Here is a 22,351-nt window from a genome sequence, read left to right as displayed (position 1 = left end):
ATTAAGGCTGTAATTGGACTACCATTATTCCATCCCGAAGTCCAGCCCAGCCCTAACATTCAAATCCTAATTTTTCATTTTATGGCCCACTAACTCAACAGTACTATCTTTTATACTACGTATATTAATTAATTAATTAATTAATTAGTTAATTAATTATTTTTAGTAGCAATCGATTACTTTAGACCTGGTAAACGGGTCATTCGGATCGGATCAAATCAGGTCAGGTCATTTTCAAGTCAGCAAATATAGGGTTGGGTTCGAGTTGGGTCGGGCCAATTCGAGTTTTGGGTCAACACTTCGGGTCAAGTTCGGGTCGAGTCCCTTTGGGTTGGGTCAGTTCGGGTCTGGTCAATTTTTAGGACCAATTTTCCAGTCGGGTTAATTCGGGTCAGGTCAAGTTTGTGTCGGGTCACCAAAATAAATTCGCTTTTAAAAAAAAGTTGAAAAAATAAAGTTAAATCGTTAAAAATAAAATCATGATGAGTACCTATGACCGAGGAACAAAAGAAAAAAGCCCTAAACTAAGTAATTCACCATTTCAATACAAGAATCGAGTCAGGTCGATTTGGGTCAATCAATTCGAGTTAAAAGCGGGTCGGGTCAATTTGGGTCAATTAATTCGAGTTAAAATAGGGTCGGGTAACTTTGGGTTTCGGATCACTACGGGTAAGTCAAGTTCATGTTTCGAGTCAATTTCAGGTCGGGTCAGTTCGGATTATTGGGTCATATTCGGGTCAACTTCATTTCGAGTCAGGTTAGTTCGACTTCAGGTCAACTTTCAGGTCGCAAGTCGGGTCAGGATTGCCAAGTCTAGATTACTTTATATTAAACTAGATGTAAGCCTGTGCGATGCACGATTCTAGTAAATCATTTTATTTAATTCAAGATTTTGTATATTTATGAAGATCCTTCATTAAATATTTGGATAAAATTCCTAATATTATAAGATATTTTTTTTTAATTTTAACACTAAAGTTATCTTTCTTTGTTTTATTTATTTTACGTGGCGCTTGATTATAAAATCCCAAACCTTATTCATTAATTTTGCTTAGGTGACAATTTAAATTTTAATTCAAAAATAAATGACATTTTTTTTATTATACTCGTTTTGTTTCAAAATGTTAGTCCCATTTAGAATATTTTAACTATTAAAATTAAGTTAGGGAGAATCTTCTAAATTTCTCTCTATATATAAGGACAACGATAGTCATATGAGATTAAGTTTTATTCGTCTCGATGAGTACATTATTAATATCTAATTTTTATAATGTTTTATAGGGAGAGATTAAAGATATTTGCAATCAAATATTTGCATCATATATGTAAAAAAGATAATTATTAGTTGTTTAAATAATTTAAATTTTAATTATTCACTATTCGTTGTTTTTACCTATGTGGCAAAATTCTTAAATCTCATTCGTCACTTTTGCTTAGGTGGCGAGTGAATTTTTTAATTCTAAAATAAATTATTAATCGAATTTTTCATTGATCAAAATAATATCTTTTTTTATGTGGCGTGCCGAATGCTCTTGAAAAATGCATACTTTATTTATATATATTAGATTAGATTGGAGCTTTTTTGTTAGGAAGTTTTTCCTCCTAATTTTTTTTTATTTTTTATTTTTTAAATTCATTATATTTATTTATTTATTATAATTTTTTCAAACACTATTATTATAATTCACGATTGTATAACTTGTCTTACATTTCTCTTTTGGTTATCAATAATTTTAAAATCGAACATAGCTTGAGAATTATCTAGTTGTATCTAAAATAGAATGCAAAGGGTCAATTTTTTTCATGCCTAAAGAATGGTCCAGCCCTTCCCTAAACCATGCAATTTTTTGAAGCTAAGCCTTTTTTTCTTTCATTTTTAATGAAAAAATAAAGACAAAAGGAAAAGATCCCTAATCAAGGAGTCACAGGCAACAATTTAAAAGAAAAAAAAATGATTTGACCTTACAATAAATTAATGTCAATCCGCCTTCATACAATATTTTGAGATCGTGTCAATGACAAACTTAAAAACATAGCTTCATTCAAATATCACCATATTTACATATAAGAAGTAAGACATGATAGAATATCAGCTGAAGACACTACACACACAGACGTAGCTGAAAACCAGAAGAAATCGGAGCAAACACTTTAGATTGTTCAAGTATATGCTCAACGGTAAACTACTACAACAAAATCACCACCACCCCCACCTTAAAATATTTAACATTGCTATATTCTCGAATGCAAATCTAATCAGAATAATACACCGTGACTACAAAACTTGCAACTACATATTTGGGAAACAGCAGAATATCGCCTGACCAACAAATCATTCAGACCAGAATCGAACAAAGGCATCTACAAAAGCTTTAAAGATAGTCAGTAGAGGATTGTCTTCTTTCTTTGAGGCTTTCCATGATTCACTGAAAAAAAAGAGAGCAAACATCATAGTCAGCAAGATTCATAAAATCAACTATACTTATGCAAGTGTAGCTTCGCTAAGAATACTTACAGGTCAATTCTATCTAATGGAGGAGAACTTCCAACAGTAGGTTTTCCATCTCTCTTTGAATCATTTCCAGTTACAACTGTTGGCTCCTTGAAATTTTTGCCACTTGTTTCATTTATATTTTCCAAGCGACTTGTTCCCTTTGAAGCAGTTTTTGGCTGCAATGCATCAAAAGAAGGATTACTCACCAAATAATACCAATGCTTTGCACAATATTGATAAAAAGGACTCCAACAGAGACAATCTTCATATGGAAGAAGAAAACGAAACCATAATTCAGCATCAGAACAAAAAGTAGATTCTGAATCTCAGACTAGGCAAAATATTCACGATCGCATAAAGCTTAAATGTGTCATCTGTGGAGGGAGACATGCAGAAAAATCTAAGTACCTGTATGTGAAAAAGTTCCAATGCCTCTGCTCAAAATTCTAGTTTCATAATGCATTTCTCAGTATACACAGGTATGAAATGTCTCTACTTTGTCCAGTAAAAATATCTTCCAAATCCATGTAGGATCTACAAACTTTTAGCTCAACCACTGCACTTGCATCTTCCTTCCCTTTGTTCCTTCTTAATTCTACTTCCTCTGTTTTTTTTTTTTTTAATGCATCACTTGAGTTTTCACACTTGTCGAGACACAACTTTGACCATTAATATCTTTAATTAGATATTAGTAAAAATTATAACAAAATTATATTATTATAGTAGACATTGTAACAAATCCAACAATATATTACATGACTATGTTTATAAATATATAGTAGTGAAAAAATTAAGTCAAATGTAACATATGAATAGTGTAAATTATCAAGTGATGCATTTAAAAAAAAAAAAAACGAAGAGAGTAATACTGTCTATTTCTAATACAATAGTTCAGAGTCTTTTTAAGAATTAAGACTATACAACACTAAAGCTTTGATTTGAAAAGGATTATTTTAAAATGACTTCATGAATTGCCTATATTTCTTATTTGTTGTAAAGTAGCAAACATTTGTTCAGAAGAAAGAAAGATAGCAAAATGCTATCTAACTTTCTAACGGCAAGGCTTGGTACAGTACATCTACTCCTCCCTTTTTTCAACCCTGCTAAGGGAGAGATTGATAATTATAATTTAAGTTTATCCTCATCTCAGATTATTTAATTAAGACAGGGATGGGTCTGTTGCCTACAGATACAGGAATACAGGATAAAGGAGCTAAGGCCGACATTCAAATTCAACGTTGCCCAAGGACAAATCTAAAATTGTCAGTTGCTACAAGAGACTTACAACTCAGCACAAAGTTTAAGATCCTACAAAGAATATTGAAGCCTAAACAAGGATTATAAGGTACATACAGCTGACACACATCTAAAACACCAGAAAATTTCACAAATACCGTGCTATTGATACACAAAGATGGTGAGAAGGTACAAAATAAGTATTTGGAAGATTTGCAGATGTAATACCCGTATTTTGGTAATTGTTTTCTAAGCTTTAGTGATTATCTTACTTAAATAATTATTACTGCATAGGGGTATTCTAGTAAAATCTTCTTTTAGGCGCCAGCAGAAATATTCAAAAATCAGTGCCAATTTGTATGTACATAAAAATAATTTCGAAAATTAATTTATCAAATAACTAATTTTCGGTTTTCCAAATAAATACTACCTCCGTTTTTTTTAGTTGAGACGTATTCCTTTTTGGGAAGTTTTTTTTTTAGTTGACACGTTTCTATTTTAGGTAAGTTTTGTATTGTTAATTGACTATTTCACCCACACTTTTTCTCCTCCCAAAAAAGACCCCACTCTCTTTCCTCTCTCCTCCATAGCCCCTCTCTCTCCGCTGGAATAAAATTAGCAGGACCTCAATCTCTCCTCTATGCTCACTCTTTCTCCTCTTGATTTTGTCACTAGTTAATTTTCTCTTTTCCAAAATTATCAAACACCACTATCAATTGATGAACTACTAGAGCTAGTCATCTAACCTAACATCATTGCCCTCAAACTACAAATGACTGGAAACAAATTTTCACTTACCTATAAATATGCATCTTAAATATTCGATCTTCACCTTAAATTTTTCACTTTCAATTATCAATTGAAGTTGCTCATTATGAAGATTAATGGAACAAAAATATCAGTGACAAAAAGTTTCAATTTCATATAATTACTTGAAATTTTTTGAGATACTAAGATTCCGCCATTGTTAAGCCTTGAGCTTTCCTTTAATCTTTTTTTCTCTCTCCTATGTAAATGGGTCTTTACATTAATAATAGAAATATTTGATATGTTGATGATTTTAGAGTTCATAGATTAAATGTATTAATACAAACGTAGTATTTTTATTTTCTTGTTTGATTTAATTTTTGTCTGTTCAATTTGTGAAGTTTAATGGATGTTCTTAATTTAAGAGAGAGAGTGAGGTCTTTTTTTCTGGTATTATTATCTTGCAAAAATAATCAGATCAAGAATTTAGGAGGTGGGGACCATGAAGGAATGTCAAGAAGTCAATGAGAGGGTATTTTGCACATCTCTTGTTTTCTTTCTTAATATGTGCGCCAAAATGAAACGCGTCAACTAATAAGAAACGGAGGAAGTAAGATTAAGTTTTAGATAAATTTGATTTAATTTTTGGATTTTAATAAAAAAAAATAGTAACTAGTTATTTTGCCTTAATTAAATAAATATTTTGGTTTTATTATCGTATTATGAAATCCTAGTTTACTACTCTTTTAATCAAAAGATTTTCATGATCAACCTATTTAATTATCTTTAGATTTTTCTAGATTTCCTATCTTCTACTCAATTCTAAAAGATTTATTTTCCTAACTTCCTTTTAATATTTAGACCTTTTCGAATCCGAATCTAGTCAAAAAACAAGTCATGGTTCCATGCTTTTTTAAAAATCTCATAACTATCCTAACTCTTTTACCATTATCTTTTAACATTTCCTAATCATCCTATTCTATCCTAGACTCTCTAAACTTCCTTTCAAAAACTATAAATACCCTCATCATACCTCACAATTTCTCAACTAAAAGCCAATTCACATGAAAGAATGGGACACATAGTACCCTAAAGATTCTAGACTCCCTAAATATGCCTAGATTTAAGCCAAGAGGGAGTCCAGAATCTTCAATGAAAGAATGGGACACATAGGGTGGATGATTGGGTGGCATTTCAGCTTAGTTGATTTAGATTCTTAGGTAAGCTATTGGGACTTGAATTGCTTCTACTCCCTTCCTTGACCTCACCTATTCTTTAGATAATGCAGGTCACATTAAAGTTGGTTGAGTTAGGCCCTGTTCTTTCGGCTCACTTTGCTTTCTGAAATCTGCTCTACTCTGTCTTACTCTGCATTGTGTTGGAAGCCCTGCTCTAAAGAGAACAGGACCTACCAATTACATAGTTACATTCCCTCATGCAGTGTTTTTCATCGTTCCAACTACCATCCCACGTCCTTATATATTTAGATTTTGGGTTCATATGTAAAATTATTAGGCACATGGGTTAAGGCTAGTCATTTGTTCAACATCATAATTATTAACCATATATCTCCCTATAAAAGATTAGCACCACAAAGCTAGTCGAAGAAAATGATTTTTTATAACATACACACACATAGTTTCATGAATTTACCCATCAATTTCAAGCATATAGAATATGCATTACGTCTTCTTTAAGTATAAAATATATTTTTAAAATTGTATTTTAGAGAAAGATGAATAGTGTGGATGTGTTGGACTCACAGTGAGCCTAGGTTGGACTTGGGCTCTGGAGAATGTCGACTCTAACCTCTCCTATTTGGATCTCACTAGTCTAGCTAATCCACAGTTACACGCTATAAATCAAGTATTCAACTTGAGACTTTTTAAAACTTTTGAAATTAAAAAGTTAAATTGCAAAAGTATTTCAAGGCAATTTCAAAACTCTATGTAAATTATGTGCATATAAACTAAATGTGTTTCTAGAATGTAAGGTCAAATTAGTTATTAGGGGTCCAATTTTGGTTAAGGATTAAGAATTTTTATAAAGCTTTAATTCGATTACTATTCGATTATTGGTGAACTTTATGAATTATGAATTATGAATTATTATTCCAAAAGAAAATGATTGGAAACTATGCAAATGTTATGCTAAATGCATGAAAGTATGCGTATGTACGTTGTTAAGTGAACTTGCATGTTTAACAAATGTTGTAAGTTGTGAAAGATCTTTTTCTTTCAGCTTGGATAAAAAGGCTTCTTTTTTTATTTATTTATTTATTTATTATTATTATTATTAGGAAATTTTAGAAAATAACATCACAAAAAAAAACAAAAAAAACCCAAAATTGGATTATAACATTTACTACAACACCACGAAAAAACTTTAAAATTTGATTTCACCACCATTTAACTTTTCCATCCCAAAAAATCGTTAAGTGGGGCCCATAATTGACACATGTCAATAATTTATTGGTTTAAAAATTAAAATAAAAAAAAAACAAAAAAAAATTTATCCCCTTACCATGCCCGCCCCACCACCGGATCCACCTGCCAGCCGCCGACACCCTAACCTAGTAACCTAGGCCGTCGGCACCCCCTGCCCCACCCAAAACCGACGAAAACCAGCCCCACCATCCATTCTTGCCTTCCCAGCCCCCAAAAACCACCCCACAGCACAAAGCCAACCAACCCATCGGAACTCCATCGCCTTTCGCCGAACTCCTACCACTGCAACATCACGCCACCACCACCTACCTCAGCAACATCGTCGAACTCCCCTCCCTTACCCAGATTCGTCGCTGAAACCCTAACCCTAACCCACACCCAAACCTAAATACCGCCTTACTCTTCTCTCCCTCACCTTCACCTGAACACAAACCCGCACCCAAACCAAACTGAATTGGGGCTGAGGCGTGGTGTGGTGCGTTGCGTTGTTCAGGTGGTCAGCTAGGCTAGCTTGGTTTCATCGGTCGGCTATGGGGAGTCGGCAGCGGGGGTTGGGGTGGCGATGGTGGGCCAAGGGGAATCAGCGCCAGTGGTGAAGGTGACGGTTGGGTTAAGATTTTAGGGTTTTTTCTTTTTTTTTTTTTTAATTTTTCTTTTTTAATTCGGTAGATAACTGACACGTGTACAATGTTTGGCCCACTAACGGTTTTTTGGATGGTGTTAATAGCCGGTGGTGAAATCAATTTTTTTTAGTACTTTTGTGGTGTTACATTAAAAGTTATCAAATTTTGGGGTTTTTTTTGGGGTGTTATTTTCTGAAATTTCCTTATTATTATGGTTAATTTGATGTATTATGCGTTTGACCTCCATGATAGCTATGATATTGAACAAGTGACTAAAGAAACCTAGATTATCCTTTTAGCCTTGGCCCATTTAGCTAATACTTTCAATTGGGATGGGAGTTGGAATCAATTAAAAAAAATTGACATGAGAGAGTGATTGGGAGGTGCTAAGGGAGGTACTTTGGTAGGCAATGTTGAAAAAAGGTATTCTACGAAGACAAATGTAAGGACATGTGGAGTGCATCAAGGGTTTGTATTAAACCCTTTTCTTTTTGCAACGGTTCTAGATAAAGTAACCAAGCTAATTCAAGATGAAGTTCCATGGTGTATGTTGTTTGCGAATGATACCGTTTTGGTGGATAAGATGGGGTTAATGACAAATTGGAGCAATGGAGGCAAAGGTTGGAATTTAGAGGGTTTAAGCTAAGTCAGAGTAAGTTGGAATATTTGGTGTGCTGCTTAGGTACAAGCGATAAAGTAGTGAGCTTGGACGGAAAGGATTTGACCATGAGCGAATATTTTAAATAGCTTGGGTCGATCATCCAGAAAATGGTGACATTGATCAAAACGTGGCCCGCAGGATTAAGACGTGGTGGCTTAAATGCAGTGCCCACAGGAGTGTTATGTAACCGAAGCATTCCTTTACAGTTGAATAGAAAATCCTATAAGACTTCCATAAGACTAGTGTTGCTCTATGGTACCAAATGTTGGGCTTCTAAGAAGGAGCATATTAAAAATGATGTTATTTGCAAGAAAATGGGTGTCGTAGGCATTACAGACAAACTAAGAGAAAATCGCCAACGTTGGTTCACATGTGTAGGATGGAGAAGGAGAATCAAGGGACCATGGAGAAGTTAAACGAGGGAGAAGGAGGCCGAAAATGACTTAGTGGAAAGGAGTTAGGATGGAGGAAAATTTTTGTAGATAACTATGCGAAATAATCACTTTTGGTTCATGTAGCTGACTCCACTTATGGGATTAAGGCTTTGATTGATTGTTTAGAATACTTCCTTGATTATAGTTCACTAAAGTTCTCACGGAATTATCAGTGTTGTTAGTGTTGTTCCATCTGAAATGATCATATTCGGGCAATTTTGCTATTAAAGGAATTTAATGCGGCTTGTCACATGGGCAATGAGACAATGGTGGAAATGGTGATGAGTAGGGGTGAACAAAAAATTAGGGTACATCCGGGTTTCGGTTCCGAGTAGTAAAATGGAGAACCTGTATGATTCCCATTTTTTTTTTTTGCCCTACTACTAAAGAAAGTATCACAATTTTAACCTAATTTTAAAATAATAAATATCAAAATGACAATTATAAATATATGTATTAAATTTGCTAAACAACTACTATCATAGAATAAAAACTCGGCCGTGACATCGTGATGCGGCTGAGATGTAATGGATTTGAAGCCTGCTGTTACGAGATTTACCGTTTTGTAACGGAGTTTTAAAACCCTGCATTTTCGACCGATACAGCCAATACTCAACCAGAAGACAAAAAAAAAAGCTTAAATCCGTGAGTTGGAGTTTTGTGGCAAACTCCATTGTTGCTGGCGTGTAGCAAGCTGTAGCAATTGCATGAATGCATGATAGAGAAACAGAGAGAGAAAGAAAAAGAAAACGAAAGGTTGAGCGCTAATAAGAACGAGGTTCGTTAAAAAAAAAAAAAAAAAAAAGAACGAGGTAAATTTGTGATTGGGTAACAGTTGTGTATTTTTTATTTTATATTTTTGACTTTTTGACTCACAAACCTCTCCTTTTAACTATAATACTATAGTCTATAATTACTTCATACCAAGTACTACATTACATTGTTTATAAAAAAAAACCTATATTACTTTTCCATCTCTTATATTATTATCATTATTTTATGATAAATTCAATTTAAATCTATTTGATAAGAAAAAATCTATTTAAAAATTTAAAAAAATTATCTAAAAATAATTTTTCTTTGATAGCTCTAAAACAAAATTTATACCACGATGACCGCTATGCGGTCCGCGATCAACGCATTGATTCTGTTACCGCATCACGACCGTTCCCGTGATCGCAACCGAAACAGCATTTTTATTCTATGACTCTAATTAGTTAATTAGTTTGTTATATTTGCGAGTTGTAAATATTATAAATTAGTGACCATCAAGTTTTTTTACAAAAAATTTTGCAAAAAGTTATTAAGTACTCCATCCGTTTTTAAATACTTGCTTCACTTTCCATTTCCGGCCGTTTTTAAATAATTGCTCCATTTTCTTATTTGGAAAACTTTTACAATATTTAATTCATTTCTCTCAACTAGTGGATCCATTGTTAATTTCATATTCTCTTTATACCAATTCTCTAAACTACTTTTGCTTTTTACAATTTTTTTATTCCTCCACTAACCCCACTACCTCCATATTTTATTATTTTCTCTAATTTCTCCTAAAACTCCACGCATGGAGACAGGGTACCCTGGATCGGAACTGACCTGAAGCTTCTAGTTCTAGTTCCCAATTTCCAAGAACCTAATGAAGTTTTGGTTCCCATTTTGAGGAAACTGATACAACAGGTTTCGATTTCGATTCCACGAATTTCAATAGGGTATCCTGTTATGCTCACTCCTAGTGATGAGATTTTATGTAATTTTGCAACAAATGTCACATGGCAATGTTTTATGAACAAGGGTCATGCAATATTGCAACATACGTCTCATACCAATGTATGGCGTGGTTTTTATAAGTTACTGTAATCATTCAACCACTTTAAAGTTGGTCCAGAGTAGTAATGGAGATTTATAAATTAAATCTAAAACATAACAACATACGCGATGGAGAAACATTACCATGGGCATCAACATATAGCTTTCCTTGCATAGATTACATACAAGCTGCCTAGCAGTTAGGTTGATACTTCAAGAGTTCAAGGTATTTCTGTCAAAAGCCAGTAGCTTATTCTTTTTCCATAAAAATTGAGTTTTTAAGTAGGAAATTTATTGTCTCGGGTTCCATCCCTATTCAAAGCTCACAAGATACTAGGCTACTCTTTTGATTGTGAAAGAAGCATAACTACATCTTACAAATACTTCTAATCCTAAGGAATGTGAAATTCAACAAATTGGCTAAGACGTAGCTTTTATCAATCACATATTTCTGCCCCCCCCCCCCCCCCCCCCCTCTTTCTGCTTAGATTTCAAGAAAATGGTGACTTTCAACGACAAAGTTGGATATTCAGAGAAGGTTATTTCATTTTATGGAATTGAATTACAATTTTTTTTTTTTTTTACCAAAATTCAATTTCAAGTTCCAATAATCTTACAGAAATTCTGAAACCATTCTCAGTTTTAAGAAATAAATTTATTTACGCGGAATATGCATGAAATAGGTATAGTAAAGTTCTGTTAGAGTGCAGAGATAACATCTATCCCTATGGTTGCACTATGTCACTTTGGTTCCTCAAAAAAAATGTCACTTTGGTTCCACCAGGCCAAACAAGACCTAATTGGATAAGAAGATAAGAGAGATAAGAGTGTAAGCTCTTGGCATGATGCTTGTAAACTGCAAAATCATGAATCAACTGAATTTCATGTTTGGTGCACTTTAGGATCAGCCCTAGAAACCTAAGTGTTCTGCTCAACCATTCAAAGTGAATGTCAAAGACAAATAGACCTTTAATAAATAAATAAAATCTGACCTGAAGGTTATTTGGTTCAGCGGTCTTCAATCTTGAGTCATCATGTGGTGATACTTGGTTCACACGATCATGGTGGATTACAGTATCATCTTTGCTTGGGACCGAAACGGGCATATCTATCGAGTCAATTTTGAGATTATCCTCCCTATGTTGAACCAACATATGATTGACCTCTGCATGCTGAATTATCATATCATGGCTTCCACCTGATGCTGAAACTTCAAAGTTGTCTTCTCTCTTAATTGTCATCAGATCAGAAGAATTGTCCGAGGAGATATCTTTACCCAAGACCAGAGTGCTATTGCTTAATTTAACCTTTTCAGCTACCAAATCATTCAAATTACAATCGAATTTCCCTGATTCAGATGATATGCTTCTTAAGTCATTAGTTTCCTCAGTTGTGGGCCTCAATGGGAAAGTCTCTACCTGCACGACCTCAGTTGGAAGTGTTGAATTAGTTTCTAGAGTAGCTGTATCTTCACCTGCTTTAAAATTCTCACATTCTGGTGATCCTTCTGCTAACAGCTTATCAAACTCCTCAGACGTGTCATTAACCTGCACATGGTTTACAAAACGATCACTATCCATTTCACTCACATTGAAACACTGCCCATTGCTATTCAAAGACACCTCCTCCAAATTTTCCTGTTCTTGATGATCCGAAATAACAGGGTTAACAATCTTATCACTTGATATACATGCCACCTTAACAGCCTCTTCCCCTATTTTTTCAGTCTGGTGTTCAGTAGAGTACAGGACAACATCCAAATCAAAATGACTGGTAGATTGCCCATTGTTGTCTAAATTGAGCACCATAGTTTCCTTTTCTTCTTGACTCGAAAAACCATTCAGTCCCCTTGTTGTCTGAAACAAAACACCTTGAGGTTCAGAAGAAATTGTTCCCAATGGATAATCAACTGCAATGGTATCATCTTTTTGCTCTTCATAATTAAATTGTCCAGGACCCAGAACCCTATTCTCTTGAATTATCTCCCTAACAATCTCCCGAACAGTATAAAACGAACCCCCAACCTCTTTATGAGTTAAATTCAGAGATGGAAAATTCCCATTATTAGAACTCTGGTATCTGCAAACCAGTCAGCAATAATATTGGAATAGTTAAAATCTAATTCCTCAGCACATAGACATTAATATATAAATTTACGAAATGTAACCTGCTTCAACCAACATATACCCCCAATCCTTTTATACTTGCAATTGGGTAAAATGTCGTTAGATTCGTCTCAATGTATTTTTTCTAAATATCAATTTTTAAAATAACTAACTCAAAATTATATATATGGTCAAAATTATACATTGGCTAATGGGTCAGTCAAACCGTTGCAAATATTCAGAAACGAAACAAAGTATCAAACAAAGCATACATTGCATCTAAACTAAATTATTGCAAGATACTATTGTCAAAATTGTGCACTGGAGACCGTAAATAAAATTGCAACTACTATGAAACAGAGGAAGTATACCATAACAATTATGCATTACAGTTAAATAATTCAAATTAAACCAGAAGGATACCTTTTAATGAAAGACTCAATCATAATCTTTCTTTCCTCTTTGGAACGCCGAATTCGAGACCTTTTACCCCCTGAATCATTTGAGGTAGCTAAAGCAAATGTTTGCCCAACCCAATTTCCCTTCAAACTATACATGCTACAATTTTTTCAAATCTTCTCATATATCTGCAAAATTCCCGAAAAAAAAAAAAAGAAAAGAAAAAAAAATACCCATTACAAAATTCAATGTTACAAACAACAAAAATTAGATATAATGACAAAAAAATGAAGACTAAATTAAACCCCCCCCCCCCCCCAAAAAAAATAAATAAATAAATAAATAAAAAATGAAGATTGAAATTGGGCTATGAGAAATCTTACCGAAAATGTAAAAAAGTCTAACTGAAAGGTTCGAGGAATGGAAGAACGATGTAGAAACTGAGTGACAGTGGAGAGTGATGACAGTGGGAGAGTGTGAAAACGCAAAAACCCTACAAAAGTATGGAAAAGTTCAACATTTGTAAAACCCTTTTTTTTTTTTTTTTAATTTTTTTTTTTTATAAGTCTTTGGGTTTGTTAAAAATTAGGTTCTGAGTTTCGGACATCTATATTGCTTTAATTGGCTTGGCTAAAGGCGCATTAGGGCGGGAGACTTTGGCACTTTCTAATTTATATCAATACATATATTACGGAATACTTTTTTATAGGTTACTAGTTGTTGCCCCGACGGCTAGATAAGTACAATTCATGGTTGTGTTCGGTTTTTGTTATATTCGTGGTTGTGTTCGGGTTTTGTAATATGAAGGATACATGAATTTGTAAGTAATAATAAGTAGTGAAAAAGTTTCTATGGAGATATATCTATAAGTAAATAAGGAAAAATTGGTATAAACCACCTTTTTTGTCCAACTTATTTGAAAAAATCACCTTTTATGTTTTTTTATTTACTAAACCACCTTTTAAATACCTAAGTTTTTAATGGCACCACCTGTATTTCAAATTTAACAAAAATACTAACGGCGCCGTTAGAGAGGCCCACCAATCTCATGTTTTCCTCTTAAATCCTACGTATAGTTAGAAAGACTTAAATACTCCTTTTATCAACTCAACTAATTCATCTCTCTCCTCTGTCCTTCACTCTTCTTTGTCACTCATCCAATTTAATGCTGACAAATTTCTGCCATTGATGCCATTTTTAGCTTCTTTTCCTTGAATTATTAGATGCTTTTTTGTTGGCAAAAGTAAATAATTGGAGAAAATGGACAGTAACAAGGGTAAAGGCAAGAAATTGCAAAAGATTTATGGGTTATTAAACTGTAGAACGGGGTAAATTTCTTTCTTTTTTTTAAAATGTTTTTTTATTCTAATTTTTGTGGCATTTTGTGTTAATTCATTATTGTATTATATGCTTGGTAGATTGCAATTGTTTATTAGCTCTTTGTTTTTGGGTTGAAGTAAAGAATCATAAACCCTAATTGCATATCTGATACTTTAATCAGTTTGTGTTGGGTTGATTATTGGGCAAAGAAACAAACTTTATTGTTTTCAGTGGTTGTTTTGACTGTGTTTAGAGTGCTTAACTGTTGACTTAATGTTTAATTTTTTGGCAAAAAAATGTGGTTTAAATGAAAAATCTTTTGGTCATATGATTTTAGGTTGCCTAGTGGGGCAATTGATGCTCAAATCTGGATGGGGGGGGGGGGGGGAGTTTGATTTTGTAAAAGGGAAGGTTGAGTATGTAGGTGGACAGATGTTTATGGCTTTGACATTGTGGGTTAGTGATTTGACCGTGGAATCATTGAGGGAAGAAGTAATGCGTGTAATGAATATAGTGTATGGGCAATCTACACAACAATTTAGTATTTGGTATAGGATAAAGGAGAAAAATTTGACAGTTGGGAGGATGAAAGTGAAGTCTTTGGAGGATATATGTAGGATTGTGGATGGTAGGGACAGCAATGGGATTGTGACCATTTATGTGTTGTTTGAAAATCCCCTGCCTATGTCACATACAGTTGGGAAGCCCAAGATGAAGTTAGAAAAGAGCCTTGATTGTGAGAATAGTGCTGGACCTTCGAAAAAGCTCACTACAAATAGCCCAATGTTTCAACCAGGTAATGAAGTTATGTTGATGGGAGATGGTTGGACTGATTTGCAAGGCACACACAGTGAGCAACCAACATCTTCTAAGCCATTTACTCAAAAAAAACCCATTTCATCCAACAACTTCCATGTGTGTGGCAAATCCGACTGCTTATCAAGAGCAGCAAAAAACACCAGCCTTTATGTACAAGCCCCCAACTTAACCAAAGCTACCTGGAAAAAAAACAACTCTTCACTGCCTTTAAACAACCATCAGTTGTTGTATCTCAACCATCCACTTCCAAATCAACGCCCAGAACAAAACCTTCCCTTCCATCTAAACCATCCACCTCAGAACCACTAACCACAAGACCACTTTAAGAATCAAAACAGTTGCAAGTAAGGGGAAAAAAGGAAAGAAAAAGCAACCTGCAGAAGAGGAGGACTGGAGTAAGGAAGGGGATTATTTTTATGATTCCCATTGCAGTGATCTTGATGTAGAATTTGATCCCGAAGAAGAAGATCTGACATCAGATTTAGAAGACAAGGAGATTGCCAAGGAAATTATAACACAAGTCAATGCAACTGTGAAACTTGGAGCACCACCACAAGGCAAAGAAGTTCAAAGGGAAGACATACAAAAGAACAAGAAGAAGGGACAGAAGACAGTGAAAAGCAAGAAAGGAGCAAAGTTGAAGGAAGCTCAAAATAAGGAAGATCTGACTGGTTTAGATGGGGTAAAAGAATTTGACTTTGATTCTGATGAGCTAAGAAGCGTGGATGGTTCTGATGAAGAGGTAGATTCCTATCCCACTTTTAATCCTCTTGTTGACTTCACTAAGCCTATAGATTTAAAGAGAGGTTTAAAATTCAATGATGTTTATGTATTGAGAAAAGTTTTGACAACACATGCTAATTGAGAACCCCTACAATTTTTACACTTTGCACAACACATTCACTAAAGTAACAGCCTACTATAGACACAAGAGTAAATGTCCCTGGGATTCAAAACATGGTAGAATAACTCTTTGTCAGTGTGAGGAAGAGTATAAGTGTCCATACAAAGTGCTTGCTAGGAAGATGAAGAACACTAGCACCTTTTAAATCAAAACTAGTAGGTTAAAGCATAATTGTGGATGGCAACAAATCAATTCAAGGGCCGCATCCATGTTTTTGGCAGAAAGATATGTTGAGTTTTGGAGGGCAGATCCTAATTTTAGTTTACAGGGATTTATTGAACTTGTGAGGAAGGATATAGGGGTTGAGATAAAATATTTTAAGGCATGGATGGCTAGGGTAAGGGCCAAGTTACAAATTTATGGGGATTCAAGTGAACAATATGCTAAGGTCTTTGATTATGGTGCTGCAATTCTTAAACACAACCCTGGAAGCACAATGAGCATAACTTGTGAGGGTGTCGAGTCTGGTTCCCCTGTTTTCCAGAGGATGTATGTTTGTCTTGCTGCCTGCAAAGAAGGATTTCAGGTTGGGTGTAGGCCAATTATAGGAGTGGAGGGATGTCACCTGAAAGGGGCCTACCCAAGGATGATACTAGTTGCTGTTGGTAAAGATGTGAACAACCAAATCTTTCCCATTGCTTGGGCAGTTGTTGAAGTGGAGAACAAGGAGAGATGGAATTGGTTCTTTGATCTGTTGGTTGCTGACATTGGCTTCCCACTTGGAGAGGAAGTAACTATCATGAGTGACAGATAAAAAGTAAGATTTCAATAACTTTCTCCACTTTCTTCTTTGGAACCGTACACTATTGAAATCATAATAGTATTCCATGTTCAATGATTTGTCTGTATAGGGTCTCCTAGATGCCATAGCCACATGTGTGCCTAAAGAAGAGGTTAGATTATGTGTAAGACACATATGGGCAAATTTTAAGTTGCATTATCCTGGTCAAGCATTCAAGGAGAGTTTTTGGTATGCTGTAAGAACAAGCTCTAAGGTACGCTCCATGGTCTTTGATGCTTTGATTATGAAGTTAGAGAAGTTATTTAACTAAGAATAATAGGTTATGATTGATTACATGACTGTGTTGATAGAAAACATTTGATAATCAACTACAAGGCATCAAATTCTTGTCAGAAGATGCATTCAAGTACCTAGATGCCATACCTCCTGAGCATTGGGCAAGAAATGCTTTCAAGCCAACCTCAAAGTCAAACATGCTTCTCAACAACCTATGTGAAACATTTAATGGGGTGCTCAAAGAAGCAAGAGACAAGCCCATCATCACTTGCATGGAATGGATCAGAAGATATGTGATGAAGAGGAGTTATGAGAAGCTACAGTTTGGGGAAGGCATCAACAACAGATTTATGCCTTATGTTGACAGAGTTCTTGAATGGGTTGCAAAGGAGGCTCAAGAATGCACAATAATTCCAACAAGCACGGATTTGTGGGAGGTTGGATATAAGGAAGACACCTTGGTGGTGAATCTCAAGGACAGAACATTTTCATGCAACAAATGGGGGTTAACAGGAATCCCTTGTGCACATGAATTTGCGTGCATTGTGAAAAGGAGGGAGAACTCCAGCAATTATGTCCATCCTTATTACTCCAAGGAAACATACATCAAAGCTTATACCCCACATGTTAATCCAATGCCCGGAATGTGCCATTGGGAGGAAACTGACAACATCAAACCACTGCCTCCACTTATGAGGAAGATGCCTGGGAGGCCATCTAACAAGAAAATAAAGAAGGAGGCAGGTGATGATGGAGAGCAGAGGTTCATTAAAAGACCGAAAAGACAAAACAGTTGCTCAAACTGTGGTGGGTTGGGCCATAATAAAGTAAAATGCAAAAACCCACCTATGGACAAGCCATTAAAGAAAGTTGGCAGACCACCCTCAATGGATATGTGGACTATTCAACAAAGAACTAAGAAGAAGCTCAGAAATAACATTGTGCAGGTATAGTGTGCATACAGTTAGTTAAATGCCATAATGTTTTGCAATATATGATAGTGCCTTATATTGTGTATTGTTCTTAATTTTATTATACAGGCTGCCCTTGGCTCACAAGTAGCTTTAACTAGCAATGTCCAATCAAATGCTCCCAAAGCATCTCAATCCACTCAACAAAGCCAATCTTCATCAAGAAAGCCCAAAAAATCAAACGCACAAGTTTAGAGACCTAAGCTGCCAGTGAAGTCCAAAGCAAAGAAGAAGAAGCTCACTGACTTAATGTAATTTGGTTATGTACATTGTGGTCATAAGTACCACTGTCTTATTTGATCTATGTGGTTAGGTACATTTGGAACAACTTAATATATGTTTTTCATACATGTGTTTGTGATTGCAATGGGCATTGCCCTTGAGCTTTATGTCACTTGTAATGATTGATTTACAGATTGTTGCCTTGTGTTATGCTATGGTATTTTGCTTCTCATGAAAGATTCATGATTACCCTTGTTTAGTTAAATGCCAATGCCAATTTCAGCTTGATAACAGTAACTACCAATGTTAATTTCATAAATCAAATTCATAACAGTAGTACATGTAGGGTTGTTTTCTCACTAACATGCTTCAAATAAGAGTTACAATACAACAGCCCCTAATGCTACATAAAGTACACAATCTCCTATAACTTCGGTTAACCAAAATCAAATAAATAAGAACAACTAAAACCACACATTCTCTGCTCCAAAATACCTAAAATCAAGCACTAAAACATTCCATCATCGTCCCAACCCTACAGTAGTTAAAGACCCTAATATAATCCCAAATTAAGTCAATTTAGAGAAGTACAAAATCAGAATGAAAATTAAAGCTAAGACAAACCCAATTGCAACTGAAATCCCATAATTCACTTTAACCTTAGCCTTCTTCTTCAATAATGCTGCCTCCAATTTTTCCTTTTGACTTTTCAATTTTTGGACATCCTTCAAAATATTGGACTTTTGGTCTTCTGTGTTTCACACTTGCAACTTCAAATGATTAACGTGTTTTTCCAACAACTTCTTCTCCAGCAACAACTGATTGATGACTTGTCGCTGCCACTCAGTCATAGGATCATCTACCCACACAAATGTGTTGCATCCATTCAATCCAGTTTCAGGATTGTAAAATTTACAGCAGACAAATCGCCTTCCAGGGTTTCTTGTGGTCCATGATTGTTTTTGGCCAACTGGAATTCCACATTTGCAGAATTTTGGGACCTCCATAGCTGATTGGTAAGAACTCGACATCTACCAAACAAACAAAAAAGGAATTAATAACTTCAGATTTAAAGGTAAAAAAAAAAATAAAACATAAAAAACTGAAATGGGGATGTTCAATTACCTCAGGGCTTCAGATTTAATAATAAGTTCAGATTTTTTTTAGAGCTTTACTCAACAGATTCAAGCATTTATATACAGGGGAAGGGTCGAATGTTTTGGGAGGGAAAAATACATGATTTAGGAGGGAAAAGAAAAAGTCATGGGCCCCTTTGACGTCGCAGTTAACATTTTTGTCAAATTTTGAATACGGGTGGTGCCATTAAAAACTTAGGTACTTAAAACGTGGTTTAGTAAAAAAAAAAACATAAAGGTGGTTTTTTCAAAAAAGTTGGACAAAAAAGGTGGTTTATACCAATTTTACCAGTAAACAATTATTAAAAGTGAGGTTATCTAGAACGCCATTATTTTAAAACACAATACAATTTCTTATTACCTAAATAATTTTCGAATAGCTTTGTTTTAAAATGATTGTGATAATAAGGAGTAGTAATAAGAAAAAGCAATATTAAAGGTTAAGGTTATGTAAAGTGGATTATTAAACGTAAAAGATATGAAAGAATTGTATTGTTGTTTGTGAGACTCTTTAAAATAGAAAATTTTCGAGTGATTATGTGTATAATGTTGTTTTTCTATTGAAAACTATAGCATTTAAAGTTTATAATCGATATGAAATGCATAAAATTAGTGTGAAATATTATATGTATATGTATTTAAGTTTATTTACTTGTTATTTACTAATAAACTATTTTACAATTTTTAGGTAAGACGGTTGGAGTGAACGACTTTACACTTCTTATATTTAATCGATTCAACTTCTTTATTTGGGCTCTGTCTTAAGTGACCTATAGAAATTTCCGAGTGAATACGTGTATTATGTTGTTTTTCTATAGATCACTATAATACTTTAAGTTTATAATTGATATGAAATGCATAAAACTAATGTAAAATATTATATGTATATGTATTTAAGTTTATTTACATGTTATTTATTCATAAATTATTTTATTTACGATTTTTAAATAAGACGGTTGAAGTGAATGGCTTTACACTTCTTATATTTGACTGATATGATCCAACTTATTTTATTTGGACTCTGACTTAAATCACTTATACCGTCTTAAATGCGATGGTCAAGTATGCTTAGTGTATATAGATTTAAAGTTAAATGTATCTAAATGATATTATTTAGGATCCCCTATATTAATATTAGTTGTAGACTTGTAGTCCATGTTGGTTGAACATGGATTGTATTTATTGTATTATTGGTCATTTCCTTATAAGAAAACCTGTATAAAGATTATGAATATGTTAGGTCAATGGACTATAGGCTATTGAGTTATAAGTACAAGTGGCCAAATAATAAAATTTAGTGTAAAAATTAAAAGAGAATATATATTTTTGAAAAAGTGTACTAAGTAGGAGATATAATATAGCCTATTTTGTTATTACATGCGATGTATTAAATCATGTAAGCATGCATATTTTTTATATATAAAAATTGCTTTTGTTATCTCAAAAAAGAAATGTGGACCTTATTAACTATAGAATGAATTGTGGGTGTTACTAACTCGAAAACTACTCTTATTTTAACCCAAAAAAAATATAAACATATATAATCTTGAAAATATATTTAGAAAGTCTAGTTGATTTTGACTTAAACAAAGTTGCTCAGTTAGACATATGGACATATAATAGTAATTAACTATAGGTTGCTCTTGCTGCCTCTCCCCCCCCTCTTTCTCCCACCCCCGGCCCTTCTATCTTTCCTGGCTTCTCTCTCTCTCTCTCTTTATCACACTATCTCTTTCTCTCTCTTTCTATTCCGACCCTTGTCTTTCTCTCTTTCTTTCTCTTCCTACCCCTCGTTCTCTCTCTCTTCTCCCGACCCTTTTTCCTCTCACTTTTATTATCTTTCCCGACCCTTTTCCTCTCTTGCTAGCATGCTCTCTTCTCTCTTAGCCTGCCCTCTCTCTCTCTCCTCTCCTCAGATGCTCTATCCTCTCTTAGCCTGCTTTTTAAGATGGCCTTTCTTTTTCCCAACACCCCGATCTCTCTCTTTCTCTCTCACCCATCCCCCTCTCTTTATCTCTCTCGATGCATCTAATCTCTCACCCATCCCCCCTCTTTTTCTCCCTCTCTCCTCCCTTCTCTCTCTCCTACTCCCCTTGCTTTCCTTCCACCACCTCTATTTCTCTCTAAAGTTATCTATTACTATACACGATCTACAGTAATATTGAAATTTTCATTCTAAAAGTGTTGTTAATTAGTTGAGTTTTGTTATAACTATTGTCACAAAACCAAATACTATTGATTATTGAAAAAATCTTGTTAAAAACTACTTGTTGTAATTTATCCCCCCCCCTTCTTGCTTATTCTATTTCTCCTTCCATTTAGTTCTGTTTTTCTTCACTTTTTTCTTTCTTTTTTTTTCTTTTTATTTTTTTTTATTTTGAGCAATTTAGAAAATTTCAACCAAGTATTGTCATGTCCTTACTCTAATGCATATTCTCCCTTCTTCCTTTATTTCCCAACACTCTATCGTTCTCTTTCTTGTTGGTCTCTATCTCCCTTGCTAATAAGCAAAACATTTCACTTTTCACGATCAATAAACTTAACATGTACCATAACCTATTATTATAACGTGTACAAACTATTAACATTTATTATATCCTAATATATCTTCAATATTTCTCCCACTTTGATGTCAACATGAATCCATTGGAAAAATTCCTCTACTCCCTTTATTGATGCATTATTAAGAGCCGTTGTTGCTGTTGTGAATTGTGATACAATCAACCCAACTTGAGTACCATCATATCTAGTCGTTGCCATTGCATTTTGAGCCTTCAATCGATATATCTTTGATATATTTTTAAATCCTAACAACCTTCATACACAAAATAAATCGTCTTTGTCAAAAAAAAAATACCGATTTATCAAAACATGATCATATCAAATATGTCTGACGTAAAAATGATGAGTGGAAAATGGACTAATATGAAGAAATTTTTATTAAAAGAGGTAAACATACGGGCAATAGTCGCACCACAGTATACAGGTGATATTACCTATAGAAACATG

At 34.3% G+C, this 22,351-nt stretch overlaps 2 protein-coding genes across 2 annotated transcripts; one reads left to right on the top strand and one right to left on the bottom strand.

Annotated features, from left to right (window-relative positions):
* Positions 1 to 2,018: 2,018 nt before the first annotated feature.
* On the bottom strand, positions 2,019 to 13,501 carry LOC145577995 (uncharacterized). Its single transcript, XM_081635406.1, has 5 exons — positions 13,336 to 13,501; positions 12,977 to 13,140; positions 11,441 to 12,527; positions 2,516 to 2,715; positions 2,019 to 2,426 (listed from the first exon to the last, which is right to left on the bottom strand). The coding sequence occupies exons 2-5, from the start codon at positions 13,108 to 13,110 to the stop codon at positions 2,333 to 2,335; spliced, it is 1,515 nt and encodes a 504-aa protein (XP_081491532.1). The 5' UTR covers positions 13,111 to 13,140; positions 13,336 to 13,501; the 3' UTR covers positions 2,019 to 2,332.
* Positions 13,502 to 16,203: 2,702 nt separating this feature from the next.
* On the top strand, positions 16,204 to 18,179 carry LOC145577994 (uncharacterized). The gene is made up of 4 exons (XM_081635405.1): positions 16,204 to 16,725; positions 16,847 to 16,990; positions 17,088 to 17,960; positions 18,054 to 18,179. The coding sequence occupies exons 1-4, from the start codon at positions 16,204 to 16,206 to the stop codon at positions 18,177 to 18,179; spliced, it is 1,665 nt and encodes a 554-aa protein (XP_081491531.1).
* The last annotated feature ends 4,172 nt before the right edge of the window (positions 18,180 to 22,351 follow it).

This window comes from Chenopodium album, chromosome 14, assembly GCF_948465745.1.
Source record: "Chenopodium album chromosome 14, dcCheAlbu1.1, whole genome shotgun sequence".
NCBI classification, from domain to species: Eukaryota; Viridiplantae; Streptophyta; class Magnoliopsida; order Caryophyllales; family Amaranthaceae; genus Chenopodium; species Chenopodium album.
This window is presented reverse-complemented; position numbering and strand designations above follow the sequence as displayed.

Bases quoted from the DNA above. Each gene is read 5' to 3' on its own strand.
- LOC145577995 (XM_081635406.1), bottom strand. From the start codon at position 13,110: ATGTATAGTTTGAAGGGAAATTGGGTTGGGCAAACATTTGCTTTAGCT. The intron at 12,528-12,976 runs GTATCCTTCTGG...ACTGGTTTGCAG, and splicing joins ATTGAGTCTTTCATTAAAAG to ATACCAGAGTTCTAATAATG. The intron at 2,716-11,440 runs GTCAGATTTTAT...TATTGTGCAAAG, and splicing joins CTGAACCAAATAACCTTCAG to CATTGGTATTATTTGGTGAG.
- LOC145577994 (XM_081635405.1), top strand. From the start codon at position 16,204: ATGTTTTTGGCAGAAAGATATGTTGAGTTTTGGAGGGCAGATCCTAAT. The intron at 16,726-16,846 runs GTAACTATCATG...TTGTCTGTATAG, and splicing joins GCTTCCCACTTGGAGAGGAA to GGTCTCCTAGATGCCATAGC. The intron at 17,961-18,053 runs GTATAGTGTGCA...TTTATTATACAG, and splicing joins TCAGAAATAACATTGTGCAG to GCTGCCCTTGGCTCACAAGT.